Source organism: Gambusia affinis, linkage group LG15 (assembly GCF_019740435.1).
Source record: "Gambusia affinis linkage group LG15, SWU_Gaff_1.0, whole genome shotgun sequence".
Lineage (NCBI taxonomy): Eukaryota > Metazoa > Chordata > Actinopteri > Cyprinodontiformes > Poeciliidae > Gambusia > Gambusia affinis.
The window spans coordinates 4,241,530-4,266,001 of record NC_057882.1 but is presented as its reverse complement, the minus strand read 5'-3'; the positions used below and the strand labels follow the sequence as shown (position 1 = coordinate 4,266,001).

General features: G+C 38.9%; 1 protein-coding gene across 3 annotated transcripts; it reads right to left on the bottom strand.

Moving 5' to 3' along the window:
* Positions 1-1,362: 1,362 nt before the first annotated feature.
* On the bottom strand, positions 1,363-23,431 carry emsy (EMSY transcriptional repressor, BRCA2 interacting). 3 transcript variants are annotated; one of them, XM_044141006.1, is made up of 20 exons: positions 23,201-23,431; positions 21,700-21,808; positions 21,487-21,586; positions 21,290-21,364; positions 20,573-20,748; positions 19,594-19,749; positions 18,547-18,806; positions 18,228-18,468; positions 17,373-17,588; positions 16,510-16,659; positions 16,203-16,376; positions 15,990-16,126; positions 13,757-13,930; positions 9,660-9,870; positions 9,398-9,565; positions 8,142-8,297; positions 7,770-7,939; positions 4,791-5,354; positions 3,502-3,897; positions 1,363-2,286 (listed from the first exon to the last, which is right to left on the bottom strand). In XM_044141006.1, the coding sequence occupies exons 2-20, from the start codon at positions 21,803-21,805 to the stop codon at positions 2,104-2,106; spliced, it is 3,813 nt and encodes a 1,270-aa protein (XP_043996941.1). In that variant the 5' UTR covers positions 21,806-21,808; positions 23,201-23,431; the 3' UTR covers positions 1,363-2,103. The 3 variants fall into 3 exon arrangements, with proteins under 3 accessions (XP_043996941.1, XP_043996938.1, XP_043996940.1); XM_044141003.1 differs by having other exon boundaries at positions 3,502-3,900; positions 23,201-23,430; XM_044141005.1 differs by having other exon boundaries at positions 3,502-3,900; positions 8,142-8,294; positions 23,201-23,430.
* Between the last annotated feature and the right edge of the window lie 1,041 nt (positions 23,432-24,472).

Here is a 24,472-nt window from a genome sequence, read left to right as displayed (position 1 = left end):
GGGAATTAAAATTAAACCTCTCCCATATGATGCATGTCCCTTTATCTGTTAAATCAAGTCTGAGTCATTTTAAAAAAGGTTCAAATGCATTTTGCACCTACATAGGTTATTGTTATCTTGTATTAACATTGTTTTTGATCTGAACATTCAAGCCGGACGAAAGAAAAAAAAAAACAGAGATACGTCAAGTGTGTTTCTTTCTTAAGATGGAGACATTTTTGTCTTATTTGGTCAAATAGTTAGATGTTTGATACAACTAACTTAACTTTCCCTTTTGATTAAAAATAATACAGCAGCTTTAAATTCTGACTTTTTTTTCCATACACTTTAAATAAAAGATGCTCTTCTTCCTTTCCCAGTTAAATTTGGTGAAAATCAGTGAAATGATTATCTTCTTTTTCAGCACAGAACTAACTTTCTGCCAACCTGGTGGGCAACTTGAACTGATTTTACTGTTTCTTCAAGACATTTCAACTCTCATCAACAAGCGTCTCCAGCTGAACTCCAGAAGTAAGAGTATTTGTAGTAAGAACAATATCACAATAGGGTCATTGGAGACTCATGGGGCATCTGGGATACATGAGATACTGGCTGTTGCCTCTATTCAGCCCAATGTTTGGCTTATTGTTGCTTGACATTTTTTTAAAAACTCCCTAATGATGCAATGTGAGTCGGTCTGATCAGATATCCCAAGGTGTGAATTACTGAAAAACTCCCAGGAAGACGAGTGAGAGCTGCAGATAAAGTGTTGGAAAGATGAAACGTGAAGCCACCTCAACTTGTGTTGTTTTTTCATGAAAGTGAAAGTCAGGAAAAGGGTTGGTTAATCATAATTGAAGTTAAAATTGAGGTTAATATAACATTTTCTATAGTGGATATTAAAAAGCAGAAGTTATTTTTTAAAGACTAGCTTTAAACTATTTTTATATAGCTGGACTGAAGGCACAATTGTTTCTGTGGATTGTAAATGTTGCAGAACTGTTCTGCAAAAAATGTTTGGAACAAGAAAATACACATACAAATATACTGCGCAAAAGAAGATCATTTTCCTCTGAGAGCTCAACGTTTCAGAGTGTGACAGGATATCTTGCTGGGGCAAAGAGGCCTCATACATTTACTTTTAAGGTTTTCACCACCAGATTAATAAAATGATAAAAGAAAGAGTAATTTACTGCTCAAACCAGCTTACTGCTGCAGAGGTTTCAAAATTTAGAAAGCAAAAATGAAAAATAATAGGCTTAGCAAAATATCCTTGAATGTCCTCAAGGAGCTGAAGGTATTGGCAATAGAAAAACTTGTGTAAGTCGACCTCTGGGTAAAACTTTCTGCTTTTGCCTTTTATATGTGAAAAGAAATGGGTCATTTAAGACAAACTAAGGCTTTATTCAGCTGATTTATTGTGCAGGTTAAATGATTTCTCACAGCTAGTCCTCTATTTTGAAAAAGTACAAAAGAAATGCAGCTGAAACACACTATACCAAGACAAATGTATTCTTCTCACTGCAGCTTTTTTTCCCTTCACTTTAACAACAAAACGATGGCACATCGCTTGTTTCGTCTTGTTTGAGTGAAACATTTGTTGGACAGAACCTGTCCTCCAGGTCTCTTTCTGGATCTGCTTTGAGTCTCTGAATTAAATCCGCTCCAGCTTTGTTCCCTTTTCTGAATCCTTAAGTCCCAAACGTGTCGGAAAGTTTATGGTTACAAATTCAGTCAGGATAAAAATACAGTTTATCTGATGAGAAAGGAGTCACTATGGACTGCTGTCAACACAAGTACAGTATGTGTTTCTGAAATGATGCAAAGTGGACCCAAATATTCTGAAAAGCTCCAGGTTATAAATGTGGGAAGGTCTCAAAGTCCTGCGGGTAAGTTGACACGCTGGAACGTTTTCCAGCTGTTCCGAACTAAAGCTAATCCTTTCACCTCGCTCGCATGTTCAGCAATAAAAACCACATGGGCCATTAGCTGTGGAGAGAGAAGACTAACAAACTAATATTTTACAAGAAAAAAACGAAACGGTCTGCTGGCTCTGAGCCAGAAACGGATCATCAGTCTGCTGGTTGAAAGTGAAGAAGTGCCCGAGTCCCTGCCTCAGAGCGTCTACGGATGCTCTGCCGGGCTGGCAGCCGCGGCCTCGTCATTGCTGCTGTCCACCTCCTGCTCCATGGGGCTGTCCTCCTCCAGCTGCTGGCTGGTGTAGTTGGTGATCTCCAGGAAGCCGCTGGGCTCCACCACAACATTAGATTGGCTGGAGTCTGGCAGGATGGAGAACTGAGGGATCACCTGTATGGATCACAGAGGCTCCAGTTCAAGATCTGCCTATAGCAACTATAAGCTAACACTGACTTTCTGCTTTCATGGTGCAAAATTATGTTGAGACCAGCATAAATTGTTCTGTTAACATTTAAAACTTTTCATGACTCATGTCAGGATTTCTCTTGTGTTGCCATCACTATGAATTTATGGCAGATATTTCTACATGCTGATTCTGGATCTTGGAAGAACCAGAGGATGAACGGGTGAACTGCTGGATGCCTGAATGGCTGGTTGAACAGATGCAGGAAAAAATATTTATGCGGGTAGATGGTCAGATGGAGTGAAGGATGGAAACATGAATGAATGAACAGTTGGATTAATAGTTGGGTAGAAAGATTGATACACATCAGGATGTATGAGGGACAATTTGATGAATGGATGGGAAGATTATGAACAATTGAACAAACGGAAAGATGGATGAAAAATATTTGGATGGGAGCACAATGACAGGATGAGGAGTGGATGAGTAAACAGTTGGCTTAATCAATGAAAAAATAGATTGATGTAGACTGTAGGACAGTTGGATGGATGGAGAACAAGATGGATGAACAGTTAGATGGATTGGTTCACAGAAGGATATCTGGATGTTGTATAAACAGTTGGATTGACTGATGGCTGGATGGATGGCAGGATGGATGGAGAATGAGTGGATTGATGGACGTCTGGTTAGTTAGTTGGATGAAAGACTGAATGATTTGTTTTAACCTTTGTTTATCCACAATTTAGTTAATCAATAATTAATAATTAACAGTTGAAAAGTTATGGGAGACAGCAGGAAGGAAAACAAGTCTAGCTTTTACCTCAAAAATAAATTTTATGGACTAAAAGGACAAAACTTGTTGGATGAATCTTATTTGAAAACATGGGGAGAAAACTAACTGCTTAAGAAATGTCTGAATGACTTTGGATGATGTTAGTTTGCTACGAAACATTTGGTAGAGAGATGATCATTTTTAAAAGAAGTGGGCTGAGATTTTATTTTTACTCTGCATCTAGAAACACTTTGTCTGCCCTCTCTGCAGTACAACATGATTTATCTGCAGCCAGCCTTCCCAGTCAGCGTCATAGCGACCTGACTGTTTTCTACAAGGTTTCAGTGAAGAAGTCAGTATGTGCCTGATATACTGACAGGCTCCGGCCGGGTGATTTATTACCTGCGCCTCTCAGTAACCAGAAACTCACCTCAATGACCTCCAGGTCGTCCTTGCTGCTCTGTGCCGCCAGGCCCTGCAGGCAGCTGAACTGCTGGGGCTTGGCGTGGCACAGGCCGGCCCCGGAGCTGCTGATGAACTGACCCGAGTCCAGTGTCCCCGACACGGACTGGACGTCCAGCGTCTTCCCTAGAGGGCCGCGGTCGCTGGAGGAATCCACCACCATGGGCTCAATGCTGGGGTCGATCTCCGCCTCCATCATGGAGATCTTCAGGATGTCTGAGACCGACGGCTTGTCTCCTGAAGGTCCTGAGCTGGACTCCGGCAGCAGCTTGGCAGCCGCCTCGCCGCTGCTGAACACCGGTGTAGGGTGGTGGGAGCTGCCAAAGGTGATCTTGGTGACGGTGGCACTCTGAGTGATGATTGGCTGCTGTGATAGAGACATTTAGGAGCAGAAAGACCGCATGTTTGTTTATTACATTACAGTGATACTGTACATAAACTAGTGAGGAATGAGGGTCTAACATATTGTTATTGCTGCAAATATGGCTGAAAAACGTAGCACGATAGAAGTGTTTCATATCAGTCTATCGATAACTATTGATTCGTTTTTTGTTTAAAATATATAAAATATTGCTAAACTGGAGCGTGACACTTTCTGGTTTATCCAAAGTTTCAACTCCACCCCGTTGTTTTTTACTTTTAAGCAGTTATGAGGCAAACTTGGAGCTGCTACTGCACAAGTTCAACAGATTGTTGCTAGGCAGCCAAAGAGTAAGTTAGTTGGTGGCACCAATGTGAAATTAGTTGATGATTATGTCAATAATCAATTCATCACAATTAATCATTCAGCCTTAGTCTTTATTATGCTGGTTGTTGTCTATTAAAACTATGAGGCCTTCACATAACAGCTGTTTTTCTATTTACTAATAACATTGGAAGGTCATGGATTTTATTTAGGGGTATCATTGAGGGAATCAATGCACTCTAATATTCAGAGTTTTATTTGGGAAAAAAGTGAAACTATCTGTTTCACATCACAATTATCCACCTTTGTGTTGGTTTTCTCCTTACTTCCTAATAAGATACATTGAATTTTGTGGTTGTAGCAAAACAATGTTGTATAACGAGGCCTAAAATTTCTCCCTAGTTTCCAGATAAAGATGAAAAGGATTCATTGTTTTCAGCAGGAAGCTAGGGAAACTCCAGCTCTGTGACACACACACACACACACGCACACACGCACACACACCGCTCGCCTCACGTGACTCTAATCAATGTAAACATGCGGCTGTCAGCTGCCTCTGGGAATTCACTCACCTGGCTGGAGGCGGGCTTCTCTGTGCTGACTGGGTGGTGTGCCTGTAGAGGCGGCGGGTGCGACATTGGGGCGTGCAGAGGCCTGTGGTGGGACGATGGCGCTTGCTGCAGCTTCGGGAGCTGTGGCGTAACTGGGGCCTTGGTTGGTGTGCTGGGAGTCGGGGTCTTCGCCGCGCTCTGGGTCGGTACGGTCACCCCTCTGTCTTTGTGAGGGCTTGGAGACGAGGGTTGAGGTTTGGGCGCGGTCTGATCCTGTGGTTTGGGGATTTTCTTAATGAGAAGAGGAGTTGACGAGGAAGGTTGGCTGATCTGAGGTTTGCTTTGCAGCTGCGGGGGCGGCTGCTGCTGCTGGGGCGGGGAGGAGACGGGGCGACTCGGCTCGGCTTCTGCCTGGTTCATGAGCAGCGGTGGCGGTGGCTGAGCTGCTGCAGGTTGAGTTGGTAGGTTGACTGGATCGGAGGGAGCCTTGTTGGAGCGGTAGAACAAACCGGTCTGGGGGTCCAGAGTGTCGCCTTCCAGCTCTGCCAGCTCTGCCACCGTCTCCGTTTTACTGTGATCTGCAGGCTGAAAACAAGAAGCCAGACTTGTGAACAAACAGGAACCAATCAAATATTACTAAAATCAAATATTACTAAAATCAAATATTACTAAAATCAAATATTACTACTTTAAAATGCTAGCCATCCCCATATTTGATAGTCAATTATCCAGATTAGGGGACTTAAAGTTTTTTCACAACATTTTATGTTATTAAAATAAAAACTGTTAATTTTTTGGGACCTTTGGTTGTGACTGCACAGCACAGCAATCATTACCACACAGACACTTAACACACCCATTTGTATTCTGCTTTTTTAGGACACCAGTCGCATATAGATCACTAAACTCCACACAGTAACTGTATTTAATCAGATTTTCAAATTTCTTGGTACTCGTTGATACGCTCATTTGAAAAACAGTGAGAATGTGCAAATAAAACTGCTGGCCATCCCCAGACAAGCATGTTTATGTTGTATTGCATTGTCATTTTCTTCAATAATGACAAATATAAAAATCCCAATAAATAAATACAAAATAAATAAATATATATGTAAATATCTATTTATCGTTTGTAATTTTTTTTAGCCGTCTCCCTCCTCAGATCTTTACTTGCCTGGACTGGCCACCCGTATGAATATTTTCTGGGGGCACCACTGACTGTAACATCTACTAATTTATGTCTACAAGTTCTATTATTTACCAGTTACCAGTTCAACTCCTAAAATACCAAAAATCCACTCAGAATTTGGTAAAATTGCCTTTTTAAGCTTTACATCTTCAGAATATATTTCAGAATACCATGACCCTGCTGACATGTCACTTTCTGTGTACTTTAAAGGAACTACAGGTTATATATTTTGCCTATTTCTTCTCAACTCAGCACAGATGGTGATTCACAGAGCCCATAATGAAAGTACATCATTTGAAGTGGTGCAGCAGTTCCTCTGAAAGCAGAAATGTGCTTCCTGTGTGGACTGTACGGATTGGTTTGTGGCGTTTTGTAGTTCTGACAAATTTAGCCAAAATCATGTTCACCTCTATTGTTCTGGAGAAGGAAACCATAAACTATTGGCCATAAATAAAGATTTTAGAGTTCCTTTCTGGGTAAAACCATGTTTTAAAGGCAACATAATATGCTTGAACAGTGTAGGATAGCTCTGTGGGCTATACAAAACATGTTCAATACATTTTTGCTCAAAATCATTCTGAGATAATAAGATTAGTCTGCTCAGTTATGCCTATTTTCAGAATGAGATGTTTTAGGGCACCTTGTCACTTTTAATACAAATAACTTGCTACTGGCCACGGCCCCCAACTCAACGTTTACACTCACACCTGAAAATCACTCGGATGTACAATTATATACTGTACATCTTTGAAAAGCAGAAGTTAAACCTCTTGTTGCAGGAAGGCAGCAAGTGGTTTCTATATAGTAAGTCAACAACAAAACCCTGTCTTTTCCTGCAGCCATTGTACAACACATGCAGCACATGGAGCAACACATTTGATCGGATGGTTTTACCATCCGATGGTTTTACCATCCGATGGTTTTACCATCCGATGGTTTTACCATCCGATGGTTTTACCATCCGATGGTTTTACCATCCGATGGTTTTACCATCCGATGGTTTTACCATCCGATGGTTTTACCATCCGATGGTTTTACCATCCGATGGTTTTACCATCCGATGGTTTTACCATCCGATGGTTTTACCATCCGATGGTTTTACCATCCGATGGTTTTACCATCCGATGGTTTTACCATCCGATGGTTTTACCATCCGATGGTTTTACCATCCGATGGTTTTACCATCCGATGGTTTTACCATCCGATGGTTTTACCATCCGATGGTTTTACCATCCGATGGTTTTACCATCCGATGGTTTTACCATCCGATGGTTTTACCATCCGATGGTTTTACCATCCGATGGTTTTACCATCCGATGGTTTTACCATCCGATGGTTTTACCATCCGATGGTTTTACCATCCGATGGTTTTACCATCAGATCAAACATGCTGCAGCTCAGCTTGAATTGGTATGTATTGGTGCAGTGTGACTCAATAATGAGGAGTTTTATGAAATGGCTCATATTCCAGACACCAAAAACATTTAATGGAAATCAGCTCCCCTTAACCTAAATTTTATGCTCTTTCTTTATTTTTTCACTAGTAAGAAAGGTAAGGATATTTGTAAATCATTATAAATGACTTATAATAACTTGATTTGGGCTGCAACTAAATAATTTTATCTAAATTTATTAAATATTTAGATGTTAAATATTCGTAGCTGAACTTGACTCAGTATTTCTTTGATCATATATTTTTAGACATTTGTTCTGAATCAGTACTCCAAAAATGAAATAATCCTGTCTTTACTTTAATAATCCCTGACGGCTCATATTAAACCAACTTCTTCTGTGTAATCTCCCATCCTCACCAGGTGAGACGCTGCGGCCGTGGAGGAGGAGGAAGAAGAGGCGGTGGCTGTGGCAGGTTTTGTTACCACGGTAACCTGGCTGCTGCTTTTGAAAGGCTTCCCCAGCGGCTGAGTGGACGACATCGTGGCGTCGCTATCCTGCGAGGGCGCCCCCACTCTGCTGGTTTTACCTGCGGTGAATCCACAGTCAGGCAGGTCGGATGACTTCATGAAAGGCATGACAGGATTCGCACGCGCACACACACACACATGCACACACACACACACGCTCAAGCCACAGTTTATTATTAAAAGGAAACAGACTAAAGGAAGTAAGTTTCACCATGTGGCGAATCTTGAAGGAGGAAGTAAAGTGTGTATTTTTAGGATCACCTGCTGTGACATGCTCAGAGCTGGGTTCGGCCTCTGAGGTCGAAGGTTTCGGAGATTCTGGACCGGCTTTCTCCTGCTGTAGCTGGATTGGCACGGCCATCTGGCTCAGGTCGATGGTGGGTGGTTTCGGTTTGGACTCTGCCTTCTCCTTCACTGCTGACAGAAAAATGACATCTTTTAGCTTTAAACTGATACTATTTAGACTTAATTCTCACAAATCTTTGATTTTACTGGTGTTTATTTTAGAAATTCAGATACAGAGCTGCAGGAACAGGAAGGCTAGCACTTAGTTTTGGTCAACATTTTCAGGTCTTCAGATCTAGCTACATTTGATTCAGGCTATAACTAACAATTATTTTATTTATCAACAATTCTGATGATTAATCAAATAAAAAATGGCACATTCAGCAGATTTTTTTATTTTACTCCTTAAGTCTTTTTTTTAAATACAAAATTAGAAATACATTAAAAGATGCAAATAAACAAATTACTAAATTCCTTTTCAAATAAGTGAATACACATTTTATTGCCTAAAATTAAATCTCAGCATTCTATTGAAATAATTGTCAACTCATTGACAATTATTTCAATAATTAATTCATCATGATTAATCGTTTCAGCTATGACTCTGATGTCATATCAATTAGATCGAAGTTCCAACTTTCACTATGCAACCACAAAATTTTTATTATTGGTTTCAGTGATGATCTGACTTTTGACTTTTGGATCATTAGCCTCCTGCATAACATTATGGCGTTCTTTGGTTCTTAAACAAATTAGGAGGTGGATCTTATTGCTAATCCAACACAAACAAACCAAAGCAAGGAGCTCACAAAAAGTGAGTATCGACTGCTGATGTCAGTGTCAGGATTTAAAATAAATGGGAGTTTATACCAGGGAGTTTCATTTTTTGGGGACTTTTCTGCCAAGTATAGATAAACATTGCTGGCAGTTTCAAATGAAGGATCAATGTCTGACTTCACTTTGGTGTGAAAAACATATCTGGAAATTTCTGAGCCATCAAGTCTGAAAACATTTAGCTTTCTTTCTTTCGTTGAAAGATAAAACCGTGTAAAAAAAATAAAATCTGAGAGCAGTCATAAATGGATGAATGGAAAGATGAGATGACATAAAAGGATCGAGAGATTTCCTGTTTGGATGATGTCATCCAGGTGTACTGTCAACACTGGAGGTAGAAACCTCCTGTTTCTCTTTCAGTGTCTCACCTGCCGCTTTTCCGTGACGTAAAGCCTCACCTGTGGTCTGCTGCAGCTCCAGCAGGGCTTTGATGGTGGAGGTGGCGGACTGGGAATCCGGAGCGCTCACATCCGGATAGATAATGGTTGGGATGGACTCCATGGCTACTTCCTGCTCAGTCCAATCCTGCTCTCTAGAGGACACGAGGTGCACTACAGGCTGCGGATCTGATGAACAACAAGTAAATCTGGTTTTAGAGGATCCAATAGGACATGCTGGTCAGTGGGTTTGAAACAAACCCGGGTGGGGACGGATCGGTACCTTGAGCGCCGCTGTTGGACGCCTCGCTGCTCAGGCTGGTGGCGTCTGCAAGAACCGTGCTGGTGTCCTTCACCGACCCGTCCTGGCCGGAGGTCTGAGCCTGGCTGACCTCTGCAGAGCGGGTCACTTGCTGCAGTGTCTCGGTGACCAGCTGCCGGGTCTGTTCACTCAGCACCGCCGTCTGGAAAACTGGCTTCGGCTTGATGAGAACCTGGAACAAACGAAGAGGGGTCGCTTTACCAACAGACGAACTTTTATCTCGATTAGTTCTGATCATGTTGGATACTAAAAAAATAAGGCTGGATGATATGGCTTAAATTTTTTTTTTTTAATTCTTGCTTTCTTTTCTAAAAAAAGAAATTACAGATAAAGTATTTTAAAAAGTAGATTTTATTTCAATCATTCCTTCTGTGAGTTGTACACGAAAGGAATGAGAATGTAATCTTTTATTAGCTCAATAAAGATGTAATTTTACGGGAAGGACGTCTTAAAATTACGAGGAAATAGTTGGTTTAATGAGGAAAAAAAGCTTGGATAATTTATTTATTGTGTAGGAGTTCTCATATAATTACTACTTCATTCTCCTAATATTCCAACTTTATTCTGGTTATATTAAAACTTTATTCTCATATTACTATGTAACGCTCTGACTTTATTACTAAAAATAAATTTAAAAAAGCCTGGCCTTGATAATTTGTCAGAGTTGACTTGAATTAAAAGTGTAAATAAATAAAAGTGGAAAAAACACGTTTTTAAAACAAGATGGCAGATGCTGTCGTCACTCTGAACTATTAAAATCCAAATAGTTCATTGGTGGGAAAATAAAAATCCAGATTTTATATAAAAAAAAAAAAAAAAAAAAAAAAAAATTTGAGTTATTGATAAAAATCTATTTATCCCCCAACCCTATGAAAAACCTGATTTTCTTTTTTTCCTATGAAAATAAAAACAAAAATAATGTTTTATAATGTTTTAATGTTTATACAGAGACCTCTCGGTCCACAATAATTGAATGTTAACTTCAGGTAACAAACAAAACAAACGTAAAAGCATTTTCTTTTTCAAATCTTGAACCAACCATCTCGTTTTCATGTAAATTTTCCCAAAGGGAAAATTAAATTTTGTTGTAACTTGTATCATTCATGTATTTTCAAAAGGTCGTTATCGATGGTAATTCTGTGGCAGTAGCAGTCAGTCTCCCAACTAATCTGAAGAGGACTCTGACTGAAAATTGTGTCTGTATATTAGCCTTATGTCATGCTAACAGCTTAATTTCTAAGCAGCAGAGATGATATTCCACAGTAAACATCTTGGATGACTTCATCACTTGTTGGCACTGATGGCGTAAATCCACCTGATTTGGCCGTATGGTTAGAAAGATGCTGGAGTAGGGGATATGATCTTTTCCCATCATGCCCAATGAAAGAGATTATTTTCATTTCCTTCTCCTTGCTCTCTGTGCATCCATGAAATTTCTTTTTCAACGCCTCTGAGATTTGGGGTTGTGGTTAAGAAAATATTTGAGATTTTGAGATGCTAATCAGCTGCCAAAATTGGAAAAACAATACCTTCTCACCATGGTTACACATGCTAATGACTGTCAGAAAGTTTAAAGAAAATCCTTTCAACTTTACAGCATCTAAAACCAGAGGGAATGATCCCCAAACATGGAATGACTTGAGCAAAAAAATAAGAATTGCAAAGTCTACAAACAAGCTAACATTACATTTCCAGAAAGCAGATAACAAAAGGGCACTTAAAGAAAATTGGAGCTATCCTTTTGAAGAACATTTATAATGTGTCATGTGGGGCAATAGAACAAAGATTCATTAAGTTTCACTAAAGTGCTCCAGTCACATGAATTCACTGGGAAATGAACTTAACCTCTTTAGAAATGAGGTTACCGGTGATCGCTGACGTAACATAAGGAGAAAAACTGAGGTTACTGACTCCTCCAGTGTCTGTCTGCTATTAAATGTCAAGTCATGGGTCTAAATGAGTGTAAATTATCTGTGTGAAATTCTGTTTTAATATCACAGAAACTGAAAACTACGATTGTTTTAGTCACTGAAAGTACTTTTTTTTTGTAGCCGAAACCCAGAATGAGGTGATTTTAGCCAGAGTTAACGTTGGCTTGACTGAAACCGAAGAGGTGGCTCACGGTTGTGGGCGGCTCATACAATACTGTACATCAGTCTGCACAACCAGCTGACTCTGACCTCATTTTCCTCCATGAATAAAAACTGAAACAAATTTACCTCTAGACTTCCATTGCAAGTCTGATATTGAAAGAAGGACTTCCTGTCTGCAGAAAGCAGGGGGTGGGGAGACATGTGTGAAAAAACATTTCATGTTTTAGTACCAACTGTTTTTATTCTTCCTTCCATCTCTGCTCATCATCACTGTTCCAGTGTAGTAGCAAGAAAGCAGCATGATGGGGTTTACCCTGTCACAATGTAACCCTCTGTCATAAATGTGAAAATCCCTTAGAGAAAAAAACAACAACGTATAACAGAAACATTTTGGGGATTTAATATTACAGTTACAAGTTTAGTTGTCGTTTCTTCTTATAGCACCTAATAAAGTTTCAGTGCTGCAAGCAGTCGAAACGTTTACGTGAAACTAGTTTCTGTTGTGAAATCCCAAAGAATGACTGCATCGAAGGATCATTAATAAGAGATGCATCACAATTTCTGAACAGCAAAACCCACAGTTTGTAACTTTTTAGGTGTTAGTGGGTCAGAAATACATAAATTTGCACTTAAAAAGTAATAATTTCTTTATAAAACTTTATTATCCAACACTACTGAGCCAAAATGGCCATCAGTTTCTCTTCTTTCAAGTGACATGTCTTTCAACCAATTGCGTTCATCTATGGCCAATCATATCCACCGTATTACTCTTACACATTTTGAAGTACTGTCATTTGGACTTTTTATTCAGTCATTTTCTGCGCTATTGTTATCACATTTGAACATGTAATAGAAAAAATTTGCAATTATAGATGATTCCTTGTCTGTAGATCTAAGTGTGTAATTAGAGAAAAAGAAAACAAAAAATCCAGATGGGACAAAAAAATGTGAGATTTCTGTGCTCAAACGTTGATCATAACAAAATAGTGTCAATTTTACTGGTCAAATTAAATTTTCATTGTTCCTTTTACAGAGAGACCCAGCTCCTAACTGGACTCCAAATGGTTGAAGAACTGCATACTGCCTGTATGCATTTTACAGGCGTAAACCCTCAACCAGCCCTCGTCTACTCTTGTTTAGTTACAAAGAGATGTAACTATCTCAAACACCCAACTTAAGTTCTTGGTTTTAACATTTCCAAGAAAGAACAGTTTGCATCCCAGAGATCATCTGAAGTCCGTGTTTTGTATTTATACTTCAATTTTTTAAATTGTTTTGGCTTTTTTTTGGTCACCCTTAAAGGTTTTAGATAAAGTTAATTTAAACATCAAGCAAATATAACCTGAATAGACACATGCCTATTTCCTTTTAGCGGGGGAAAAAGCTTCTAAGTAACTAAGGTCCTAAAGCAGCAAACCAACTCTTTGCCATCATACTACCAACACTGTTTGTTTTGTCAATCCATGAAGTTCTGCAGATTGTGCTATAAATGTCTGAAGTTTTTGAGTACTGTGAAACTAACATTTTTACTCAAGGCTGCCATACTGCATGAATCTCAACACACAGTGGACCAAACATCAGACAGACAGACAGACAGACAGACAGACAGACGGCACTCTTAAGTCCGTTCTGTGACTCATTTCTCTCTGAATTTAGGAAGTAGAGGGAGGAAGAGGAAAATGTTTAAGCACCACCCTACTTTGGTCGACTTATAGAACAGGGGACTTTCCTCATTGTAATTTTAATCAAAGACTCACTTCTCAAGAAGTTTGCCTTTTACAAACATTTTGCTTCATAAATTGCCGTTTTCTACAGAAAACAGCACTTGCCAAAAATAAATATTTCTTGTCTCCTCCTACAGTTAAAGTCGCATTTCAAAGGAAGCGACTCAGCCGGGGATGTGAATGTCCTCATGCCGTCATGTGTTGGTGACTTTATGAATGTTAAACTGACAGGAGCTCCCACCTGTGTCTTGCCCTGCTGGCCGTAAACGATCTTGGTCGGGATGATTTTGGTTGCAGTGGACTGAGATCCGCAGCTTATGCCTTTGGGTTGGGTGACGATCATCTTAGTGATGGGCCTGGAGGTGGTGATGATGGCCGGTTTGGTTCCCTGCACCGCCTGCAGACTCTTCTCTCCCTGAAATGTACGAACCGTTTAGTTCATTCAGGATTAAAAGAGAATACACATTTCTTATATCGCAAAACAAAAAGAACTTTTCAGTGACTGGATTACATATTGGTAATCCATATAGCTTCCCATTTTCCTGTAGATATTTAAAAATATTTTATGACAGCCTGAATATTGCAGTCAAAGTGGTCAGTCAATTGAACTATAGTTGTAAAGAGGTGATATATATTTAGAAATATAGCTACATCTACAAATACAGCTAAATTTGTTTAGATATTTAGTCACTCATCTCAGAAAGTGAAGCTCATGTCATTTTATCACAGAGATTGAAATATTTCCAGCCTATATTTTTTGAAATTATCATGATTATGGCTTACAGATAATGAAAATATTGATAAAATCTATACAATTATTATTTTAAGCAGAAATGTCAGGCTTCTAAAAAATAAAGGTAAATAATAACAGTAAAATTTGGGGGATTTAATGTAACTTAAAAGTTTAGTTGTTTCGTTTTATGACACTTGATAAAATTTCAGTAGTTCTAACTTGATAAAGTTCTGAAGCTTGTCATTTCACAGACATATATATCTGTCTGTGGGCTTTCTTTTTCAAAACCCAAAAGAAATGAGATTCTTTTGGGTTTTGAAAAATCATAATGTCTTTATGAAACTTTATTTTCTAACACTATGGAGCCAAAATGGCTGCCAGTTTCTTTTCTTTCAAGTGACTTTTTTGGATCAATTGCGTCGCTCCGTGGTGCACATATTTATATCTAAATATATATATATATATATATATATGGACATACAGCTAAAACAAACATATTTATATCTAAATATATATATATGGACATACAGCTAAAACAAATATATTTATATCTACTACTAAAACAAACTGAATGTTGTGATACGGTTTAATAATTTAAACTCAGTGAAATATTTCCAGCCTTGATTTCCTGTAATTGTGATGATTATGGCTTGCAGATAATGAAAGCCAGAAATTCTGTCTCAAACATGTGAATATTCCAAAGATCAATTAGAAAAAGAATAGAAAACAAGACATAATCGCATCCTAGTAGATGGCTGCGTAATGAAGTGAGAGCATCTTCTTCCTAACATCCGTGAATCATTTGAATCTTGTCTGTTTAGGTTGAAGTGGAAGCCATCTGAGACCAACAGAAGGAAATAGTTAGCAGAGTGAAAGAGAGATGGTGGGTTACCACTGAGACACAGTTAAGTCCCACTCTGCCCAGTCTCAGGAGATTAAACTGAGGTTCCACAGGAAGGCCTCCATGTGTGAGCTGTTAGGGGGTTTCTGGGGATCTGGGCTTATCTCTTCGCAAAATCCCCCGTGAAGATAATGTAAAATGATAAGTACCTTACATAATGTGTTTACATACAAAACAGCGCAAGGAGAAAAGAAAGTCCCAAATGACGGGTTGTAATGAGAGGGTTTTAGTTTGCTGTTTGTTCAGGAATTGGCTGGACATGCGACTCTTTCATTCTCTGTTTCAAGAGTCCAACGTCACAAGTACCTGCTTGGTTTTTTTTTGTCACACTTGAAATTTTTCAGATAATAAACATTTTTAGCTCCAAAAAAAAAAAATCCCAGAGTAAATGCAAAATGCAGGTTTTAAATTATAACTTCTGTAAAAAGCTATCCAAACCGACCTGGCCCAATGTGAAATTGTAATCGTCCCATAAACCCAACAACTGATTCTGCCACCATTAACAACAACTGCAGTCAAGTAATTGAAATACCGTCTCTCAAAGATTTTGTGATTGGTTTTTTTAGTTTTTTTTTTTTACTTTTTGTGCTACTTTGTGGTGCCACACCATGGTCCTCCAACTACTTCCCATTGTCTTCTTTGTGATTTGCACCATTGGAAACATCTGGTTGTTGATCACATGACTCTTTTGGAGCGGTCTCCGGTCATCTTGCCATTCACATATGCAGTCAAGCTGCACCAGAGTTCACTTCAACTGAACTGAGACGTAGATTTGACCAGAGTTCGAGGGTACACTGCAGCTCTGCTGCTAGTTTTGGAAGGAGCTTCATGTTGACTCACCCCAGGGTTCAGCAGTGTTGTGACCATACTCTTGCCCGGCAGTCCTTGGATGGTCGCTCCTTTGCCTGTCGTCTTCTGCACCACAATCACATTCGGCTTAGACGTCATGGGGATGGTGGTGATCTTTGTCGTCGTACCTAAAAGACAAGAAGTTTAGTTTGGAGTCCAAGAATAGGATGATGGACACGTTGAATGGGGAGACTGTAAACACACCAGACACGATGTTGCTGCTGATGATCTTCCCTCCCAGCGTGGCCAGAGACTTGGGAACCACAGTGATGATGCTCCCACTGGTGGTCTTGACGTAGGTGGTCCCTCCACTGGAGGCAGATATCCTGGCGCCAATATTGGGACTAACTGTGGGTCTTGTGTATGTTGCCTGTGTAGCTGCACAAGTAGATGCAACTCTGGGTTCATTTACTTTATTAGAAACCTCACACAAACAAAGGCTTTCTTATTGTTAGAACACACTTTCCGGATCTGAAGATCAAATAGATGAATAGTGGGTTTGGACTCTAACCTGTGGGCTGTGTGACCAGCTTGGTGGTCATGATGGTGCCGTTGCTGCTGACGACCATAATGGGCGAAGAGCTGCTGCTGGACAGAGCCACAGAGGAAGGTTTGGGCAGGATTTTACTGGGCTGTACCTGCTGTGTGATTATCTTCACCCCTGGAGATGCAAAATGCACTGATTCAGACAAACTGACTGCCGTACAGGTTATAAACTCAGAGGAGAAATTTATCAGACCAGACAACATACGATCGAAACATACTGTAAGTGCAACAGTTAAAAAAAAAAAAAGTTTTATCTACTAATTTATTTAATATGTAAATAAATGTAAATACATTTAAATCTATGTAAATATGTTTAAATCTATACTTATGTAAATAAAATAAAGATATAAACTTTCATTTTATATATCAGAATAATACATCTAATTTCAATAAACTTGAAATAATATAAAATAAATAAATATCTATCAAGTAAATATTTTTATCATGCAACCATTGTGAAACACAGAATTTACTAAAACTTATATACGATAAGTGTTATTGAAATTTTTTTATTGTGAACATTAAATACATGCATTTACTGTGAATCAAAATAGAATAAGAAAAACAAAACTAAGTAAAATGCTAAATTTTGTACTTTTAAGTTAAAAGTAAAAAAATAGATACAATTTCAAGAATATTTTTAAGCCAATTTAAAAGCTGACTAAAAAATTAAGAATGTTTGACTATTAAAACTCAAGTAGGTGTTTAGTTCTTTGTTGCAGCAGAATATACAGAGACCTACGGAAAGACTGGAAGAAATCACGAGATAAAAGAAGGTGAGAAAAGAAAGATGGAGTGAACAGGAAAAGAGGAAAGTAAGCAGTTTACCAGACTCCTGTTTGATCTGAATGGTGGGTTTGGTTCCTGGTGGAGTGGTGCTGCTGCTCTGGCTCTGACTGATGCTGGAGGCTCCTAAAGGCGAGCTCTGCTGCAGCTGCTTGGGCGACTGCTGCTTGGGAAACTGGGCCAGGATCTGAGTGGGGGAGCCCACCAGGGTCTTCGGCGACGGGAGTCTCGCAGAAGCAACCTTCACTCCAGCAGAAGCTGCAAAGACAACCACCAACAAATAAACACTAGTTTGGAAGCCGTTGACCCACATATCAATCTGTGTGAATAAGTTTGGATTCAGGTTTGTTTTTCAGATCAGTTCAACTCAACTAGTCAAAAGAGACAGTCACCATTTTTGGACAGCTTTTGTTTTAAAAGCAGCAATCTAGTAAAAATGTTTGGCTGACCAAGCTGCATGCAATAAATGATATTTACATCATTCCTAGCCGCCATGAATTGAGTTTGGCACTGCTGTCAATTTGAATTGATGAAACCTGCAGAAACCCTGTGTGGGTGCATCGTCAGTCTAGATCTATAATCGGCATCGCCAGTCTAGATCTACAATCAGCATCGCCAGTCTAGATCTACAATCAGCATCGCCAGTCTAGATCTACAATCGGCATCGCCAGTCTAGATCTATAATCGGCATCGCCAGTCTAGATCTACAATCGGCATCGCCAGTCTAGATCTATAATCGGCATCGCCAGTCTAGATCTATAATCGGCATCGCCAGTCTAGATCTATAATCGGCATCGCCAGTCTAGATCTATAATCGGCATCGCCAGTCTAGATCTATAATCGGCATCGCCAGTCTAGATCTATAATCAGCAGGTCAATCCAAGTAAGAGGACCTACATGGCGCCACAGTCGACATCACCACAGATGGAGTAGAGGACACCACCGTCGTCACGGCTACGGTGTTGGAGGAGGGGCAGGAGCTGGATGGGAAGACCACCGTCTGCTTCTGGGTGGGGGTGGTCAGAATGGAGGTGGAGCCCAGCTTGGCCATGGCGGCGGCAGCAGCATTATGGGCGTGAGACTTGGACAGGATGTTAGGGACAAAGCCAGAGCTTGGGGAAGTCGTCACAATGATCACCTGGCGAAACACGAGAGGTTTGAATGTTTGGGGAAAATGAGACATAGTAACACGAAGATCTGGAGAAACATGGCGGACCTTCTGCGTGGTGGTGCTGGTGGTCTGGATGGTGGGCTTGGTGAAGGTGATCTTGACGGGAGACAGGTGAGGCGGCAGTGAGTTGGCGATGCTCTGCATGATGTTGCTCATCTTGGGGCTGCCGCTCACCGGCACCGTGATATTCCTGGATACCGGTGGGGAAACCTTGGTAACATCCTTCAGCATCACTGGCGACGAGCTGGACGAGTTTGTGCGTCTTCGTTTGCGAGGCTTTTCATCGTCGTCGGAACAACTCACACCTGTGAGGAATGTGGAGCAGAAGGTTTAACACAACTAATCAGCGAGTGGATAACATGGAGCTCTATAGACCTCAATATATTCATTTTCAGACAGAAATGTGTGTCATGTCAGATATAGCTGAGCTGCCCAGTGGGGTTCCTCAGGGCTCAGTTCTGTTATCTATACTCATCCAACTTTTCATATCACACTATGCGTCAGACATCTACTTTGACTGTTTGAGTTAATAAAGAAAACTTTTCAAAATCCCCAGAGAAATAGGACAGATTCTAGTGCCCTCTGCAGGCCAATCAGAAGATTTGTCTGAACACATAAGCACTCATCAAAAAGGTTTGAACAAAAGACACTAAACAAAAGTTTTGTGTCCTTTTTGATCCTGTTATAAGTAAACAAAGTAAATAAAAGAAGGAGTTTCTCATTCTATTAGTCTTGCGCTGCATGTGCGTTAAGGAAAAAAATAAATGAGTAAAACAGAGTTCCTACATATTTCAATGTAAAAATTACAGACTTACATAACATAAACATAAAAAATGAATTTATAGCAAATATCTCTAGAGAGTTATGAATGTATGGATGGATGTGTGGAAATCTTCAGTTGTAGTTTTTGAAGGACTCCGGCTTTAGCTCCAGTTTTATCCCCTCAGATTGTTTTTACTAATCAGACACATTTTTCCATCCATTACTGAAAATGTTTTCTTTGCTCAGATTAATCCAGTTTATAGGTTCTGTTGCATCAGAAGCCTTACTGTTACTGCACAGTATTCACGTGGACCAGACGTCAACACTGACTTTTCACGTAGACGGTGCTCCCACTCGGCAGCACCACCACGTTGGACGACGGGCTGGCCGGTCTTGGGGATTTCACCGTGGCTCCAACAGGTCCGCTGGACGCTGTGGCGCTGGTGGGGGTGGAGGTGGTGCTCGTGTAGGAGTAACATACAACAACTGGAAAAAATAAGCAAGTTTCAAGTAGTTTTGCTTTTTGTTTTTCCACATTTGGAGTGCTGCATTATTACTAGCACATATTTTATCTTTGAGTTTGATTGGTTTTTAACCAAACTGATTGATCTTTTTGTCTTTACTATGTAGTAAAACCCTTCATAATCAGGCTGGGTGATATGGCTTAAAAATAAAATCCTCGATATCAAGTTCTGATTTCCAATTTTAATAAAAATGACAGAAAATATTTTCAAAAAGTGCCATTTATTTCAGTCATCCCTGCTATGAGTTGAACAATAGATTATTGTTCAACTCATAGCTACAGTATCTACGAGAATTTTTGTTGAATTATGAGAATACCGTCAGAAATTAGAAGAATAATGGCACAATTTTTCCCCAAAATGTCTTACAATTAGAGTAAAAGGGTAATGAGAACAAAAGGCCTTAATATTTTTTTGTTGAGTTCTCAAACAATCACTACTGTATTCTCAAAATATTACAACTTTATTATGGTAATATTAAGACTTGTAATGTCATGACTTTGTTTTTAATAAAGAAAAATAAAATAAAAATTAGTGTGTAGAGTTGACTAGAAAGTCCAAATAAATAGAAGCTGTAAAACACGTTTATCAAACAAGATGGCGGCCTCACATGTGCTGACATCACTCTGAACTATGGAGAGCCTTTAGGCGTGCTTTGGTGAAACAAAATTCAGATTTCCCAAAAATTTAATCTTCAAAAATTGGATTACGGTAAGATAAAAAAAATATATATATATCAACTTTGCCCTTGAAATGTGACATAAAACAAATTGATTTCAGAACTTTACCTTCTTTGTTCCCCGTTTCTGCCGGTAACAAAAGGGAGGCGTTCTGATTGGCTGTGGCGCTGGCCACAGCGTTAGCCGTGGCAGTGAAGGCCGTCTGAGGGACCAACCTGGGCATCAAAGGAACAAGCCGACGGCCTTCGATTGACCATTCAGACGAGTTGTTGGGACCAGACATGCTGCAGAAAAGGCAGAGCAACGGTGAGTAGTTCAAAATATCAGTCAAATGTGTCTCAGTAAGTGGAAAAACAGACTCTCACCAGGGAAAATGAAAAGTTTCAAAACCACAAACTACAAGACATATTGAAGAAAATGAAGTAAAAAAATCCCATTAAGGAATATCTGCCAAAAAAAATAAATGTTTTGCATTTTTACTTTTAAAAACCCCCCAAAAACAATACCTCCTTTTGCTTGTCTGTACTGTTTGTTTTGTATGCAATAACTGGTGAATTTAAAAACAAAAAACTGTAGGAGTCGGAAAAGAAACTGAGTTTTCACATTCTATTTGCTTTATTTGTGTCCTTATTCACAACTGGAAAATACTAAAAGTAGAATCCATCTTTTTAAAGACTGTGGGAACCTGGTCAGCGATGACAACAACATGTTGCTTATTAACATTTGTAGCATTCTTCAGCTTCAGCGATTAACAGACACGTGCTCCACACTGCATCTCCACTGGTTGCACAGACACGGCTGAAGCTCACACAGATCTGAACTTACTGATACGCAATGGTGGTGAGGCGTTCATCGTTAACGGCCCTGCGGACTTCTGCACGATGGCGCTCCGTCGAGATGCTTGGAGAATGAGGAAGACAAAGAAAATATATTCATTTAAATCCATAAAAAGTTCTTCTGATAAATTCATAATTTTTTTTTCTTTCATTGTGCAACATTTGACAGCTACATGAAGTAAATACCTGAGGATTTTAGTGAGCTCTCCTAACAGGTCCTTCTTGTCCTTCGTCAGGTCTCCCTGAGCTCGCAGGGCGCTAATAACTCCAGCATATGCTTCTAGCTCTGGATATGGAAACATTCAAAATTTAGAGAAACAGCAGCAACTAAAGCTTACAAGGCTTTGTGTATTGATATCAATGATAATTTCCTTCTGATTCTTTGTTTGCCAACCTTACCAAGTTTACGGAGAATCCTTTTACACTCATCCCTTCCCAGGTCGAGGATGGTGGGCCACACCACCGGCATGGTACCCGTCAGAACTGGTTTCTCCAGTTGGATCATTGGCTGAGAGAACAATGAGACAGGTCAGTCTCAATCATTATTTCACTGAAAGACAAGTGGAACAAATCCAATAAAATCGCAACCTCCATGAATTTTAATCCATCCCATTTCTGATAGAAAGAAACTTTGCTTGGAAATTAACTGTTGTTGCATCCAGAGCTGCAGTTTTGTTTTTAAACCGGAGGTTTGGAAAGCAGCTCAGAGAGTATTTTTCTGTGTATTTTTTCTCATTTCTGTCACAAATTAATGTACTTCTGTCAGTTTTGACTGTTTGGCTAATTTAAATCCAAATCTAATTTATAGTCTCTTAATATATTTAAATAAAAAAGATGATCATTGAAGACTTCAAATCAAAAGATAATAGTAAATATCTGTTTGTTTATTTTATTTAAAAACCTGACTTTCTTTTCCATTCCATCATCACTTCAACAGGCATTTGTGTCTTTTGTGTATTTTGTTTTGAGATCAGTATAATTTTGATGGGAGTTTAGGGACGTATGGAATAATATTGTACTCTCTTGTCTTTCAGTTGCATTACAGTACGTTTTTGCTCTTCCTTGTGTTGGTTAATGTATTGGCAGTAAAAGCCTGATAATCTCATCTCTAAAGAATCAGGTACCAACATTTTGCTGCAGTGTGGGTTTGCTGCCAGTGGTACTGGTTGGTTCATTGCACACAATAGAGAGAATAATGAAGGAAAACGACCCCTAAAATCTTCAACTTTAGCTCAAATCAACAACTACATGGTTAAACTAGCATCAAGAAAACTTTTCAGTGTCAAAAAAACCAACTAATTTAAATAACTGTTACCACTTCTGAAAATAGATTGCTTGAAATAAATCATTAAACAACCCAAATTATTGTAACATCCATGCCTATGTACAATACAAACCCCAGATTCACAATAAGAGCTACCTGCTCGCAGCAGGTTTTAACTGTGACAGCTGATGGTGCTACAGCCCTGAACTGGGCCTCTCTGATGTAGCAGAACCAGGCCCAAACAGACGCTGTTGAGCTCAACAGCTGTCTGCAACCAAAACATTTAGCCCAAACGTCACACAACAATCTAATAATAGCAGTTTTATAAACGTTGACCCGACAGGGTTAGGATATAAACCACTGAAAAAAAAAAAACATTTAAAAAATAGAATCCAATTGGTGAAGTTCAGCAGCAAACAACGACCCCCACACAGAGCTGAGTCAAATCGCTTCAAAATCTCGTCTGCGCTGCAGAAAACACCAGAAAATGTGCATTTATTGAAAGATCTGGTCGTATGTTTATGAAAAAACAAGATAAATCTTCAGCCAATAAATCAAGCCTGAGCATAAACCCGCTTTAAGCCGCGGTGTTTGGTTAGCCAGCTAGCTGTTTCTATGAACCAAATCAATTCTTACCTTCCGTTAGCAGGACAACATCAAGGCCTTCGTGCGTTTATAATCCACACAATCAGGACTCGATACGAAAACCTGGTCATTTTACCACGTCATGTTGCAATTCTATAGCAAACAAGCAGAAATATAAAGTCTAAACTGATAACAATAAGCAAATATCCCGAAGACGTCCCAATGTTTATATTGACTGCTCAGTTTCAGCGACTGGCCTGAAAATGTCTTCTTCATGTGAAAATGCTGAGGATTTGTTGTGATGGAGAAACGTTCGGCCGCCATCTACTGGTGGGTTAATGTACTGACACGGCGGGTTAATGTATGATTCACGGTTTCTGGGTGAATTGAGTTGTTTCAGTAACCCAATTTACTCAATTAAACACTATATAGAACTTTCCATTCAATTTATTGTATAAGAATACTGCAGGCTAATAAAAACAGTTTAATACAGAAATTTGGGCCAAAGGCAAGTATACCTGCCTAAAGGTTATTTTCAAAAGTACTTTTAATCTGACAAAAGAGCCTCATTGGAACACATATTTCAATTTACTGAGATACACCTATATGTTTAAGTTTGTAGACTGGTGCCTTTCAAAAGTATTCATAATCCTTTAACTTTTTTTTAATTTAATTAAATTTTTTTATGATTTGTCATATTACAGCCACAGACTTCTTATGTTATTGGGATCTACAAAGACTAGTTGAAATTTGTGAACTGGAAGAAAAAGCATACATGGAAAAAAGGATACAACTTATCATCAGCATTTGTGGGAATTGGTTTAAAAAAGTGTAAATATAAATACAAATGAGTAAATAATATTATTTGAAGATATTTATAAACATTGAGATAAGGAAAACAGCAAACTAGAATTCAAAATTAAATTTCAAGAATAAAATATCTGCTAAATTTCTGCAAAAAGTATTTATTTTGACCCAATAATTTGTAATAATTTTTTTAACATGTATATATTTAAAAGTAGGCACAAAAAAACTAGATAAAGGATAAGTTAAGCAATATTTAATGAGAATTTCTTCTTATTATTAAAAATGTATCAAATGTTAATATAAAATGAAAACACCAAAAAACTTCTAAAAACATTTATTTTATTATTATAATAAATAATGTTACCTGATTTATCACAAAGATCTAATAAATTATTATATTAAGCAAACAATTACATAATATATATGTAGACTTTCAATATTTGAAAGGCACCAGTAAGTACTGCTACAATTTTATTATAAAATATTAAAACTTAAACAGTTACAAAAATTGCAAAT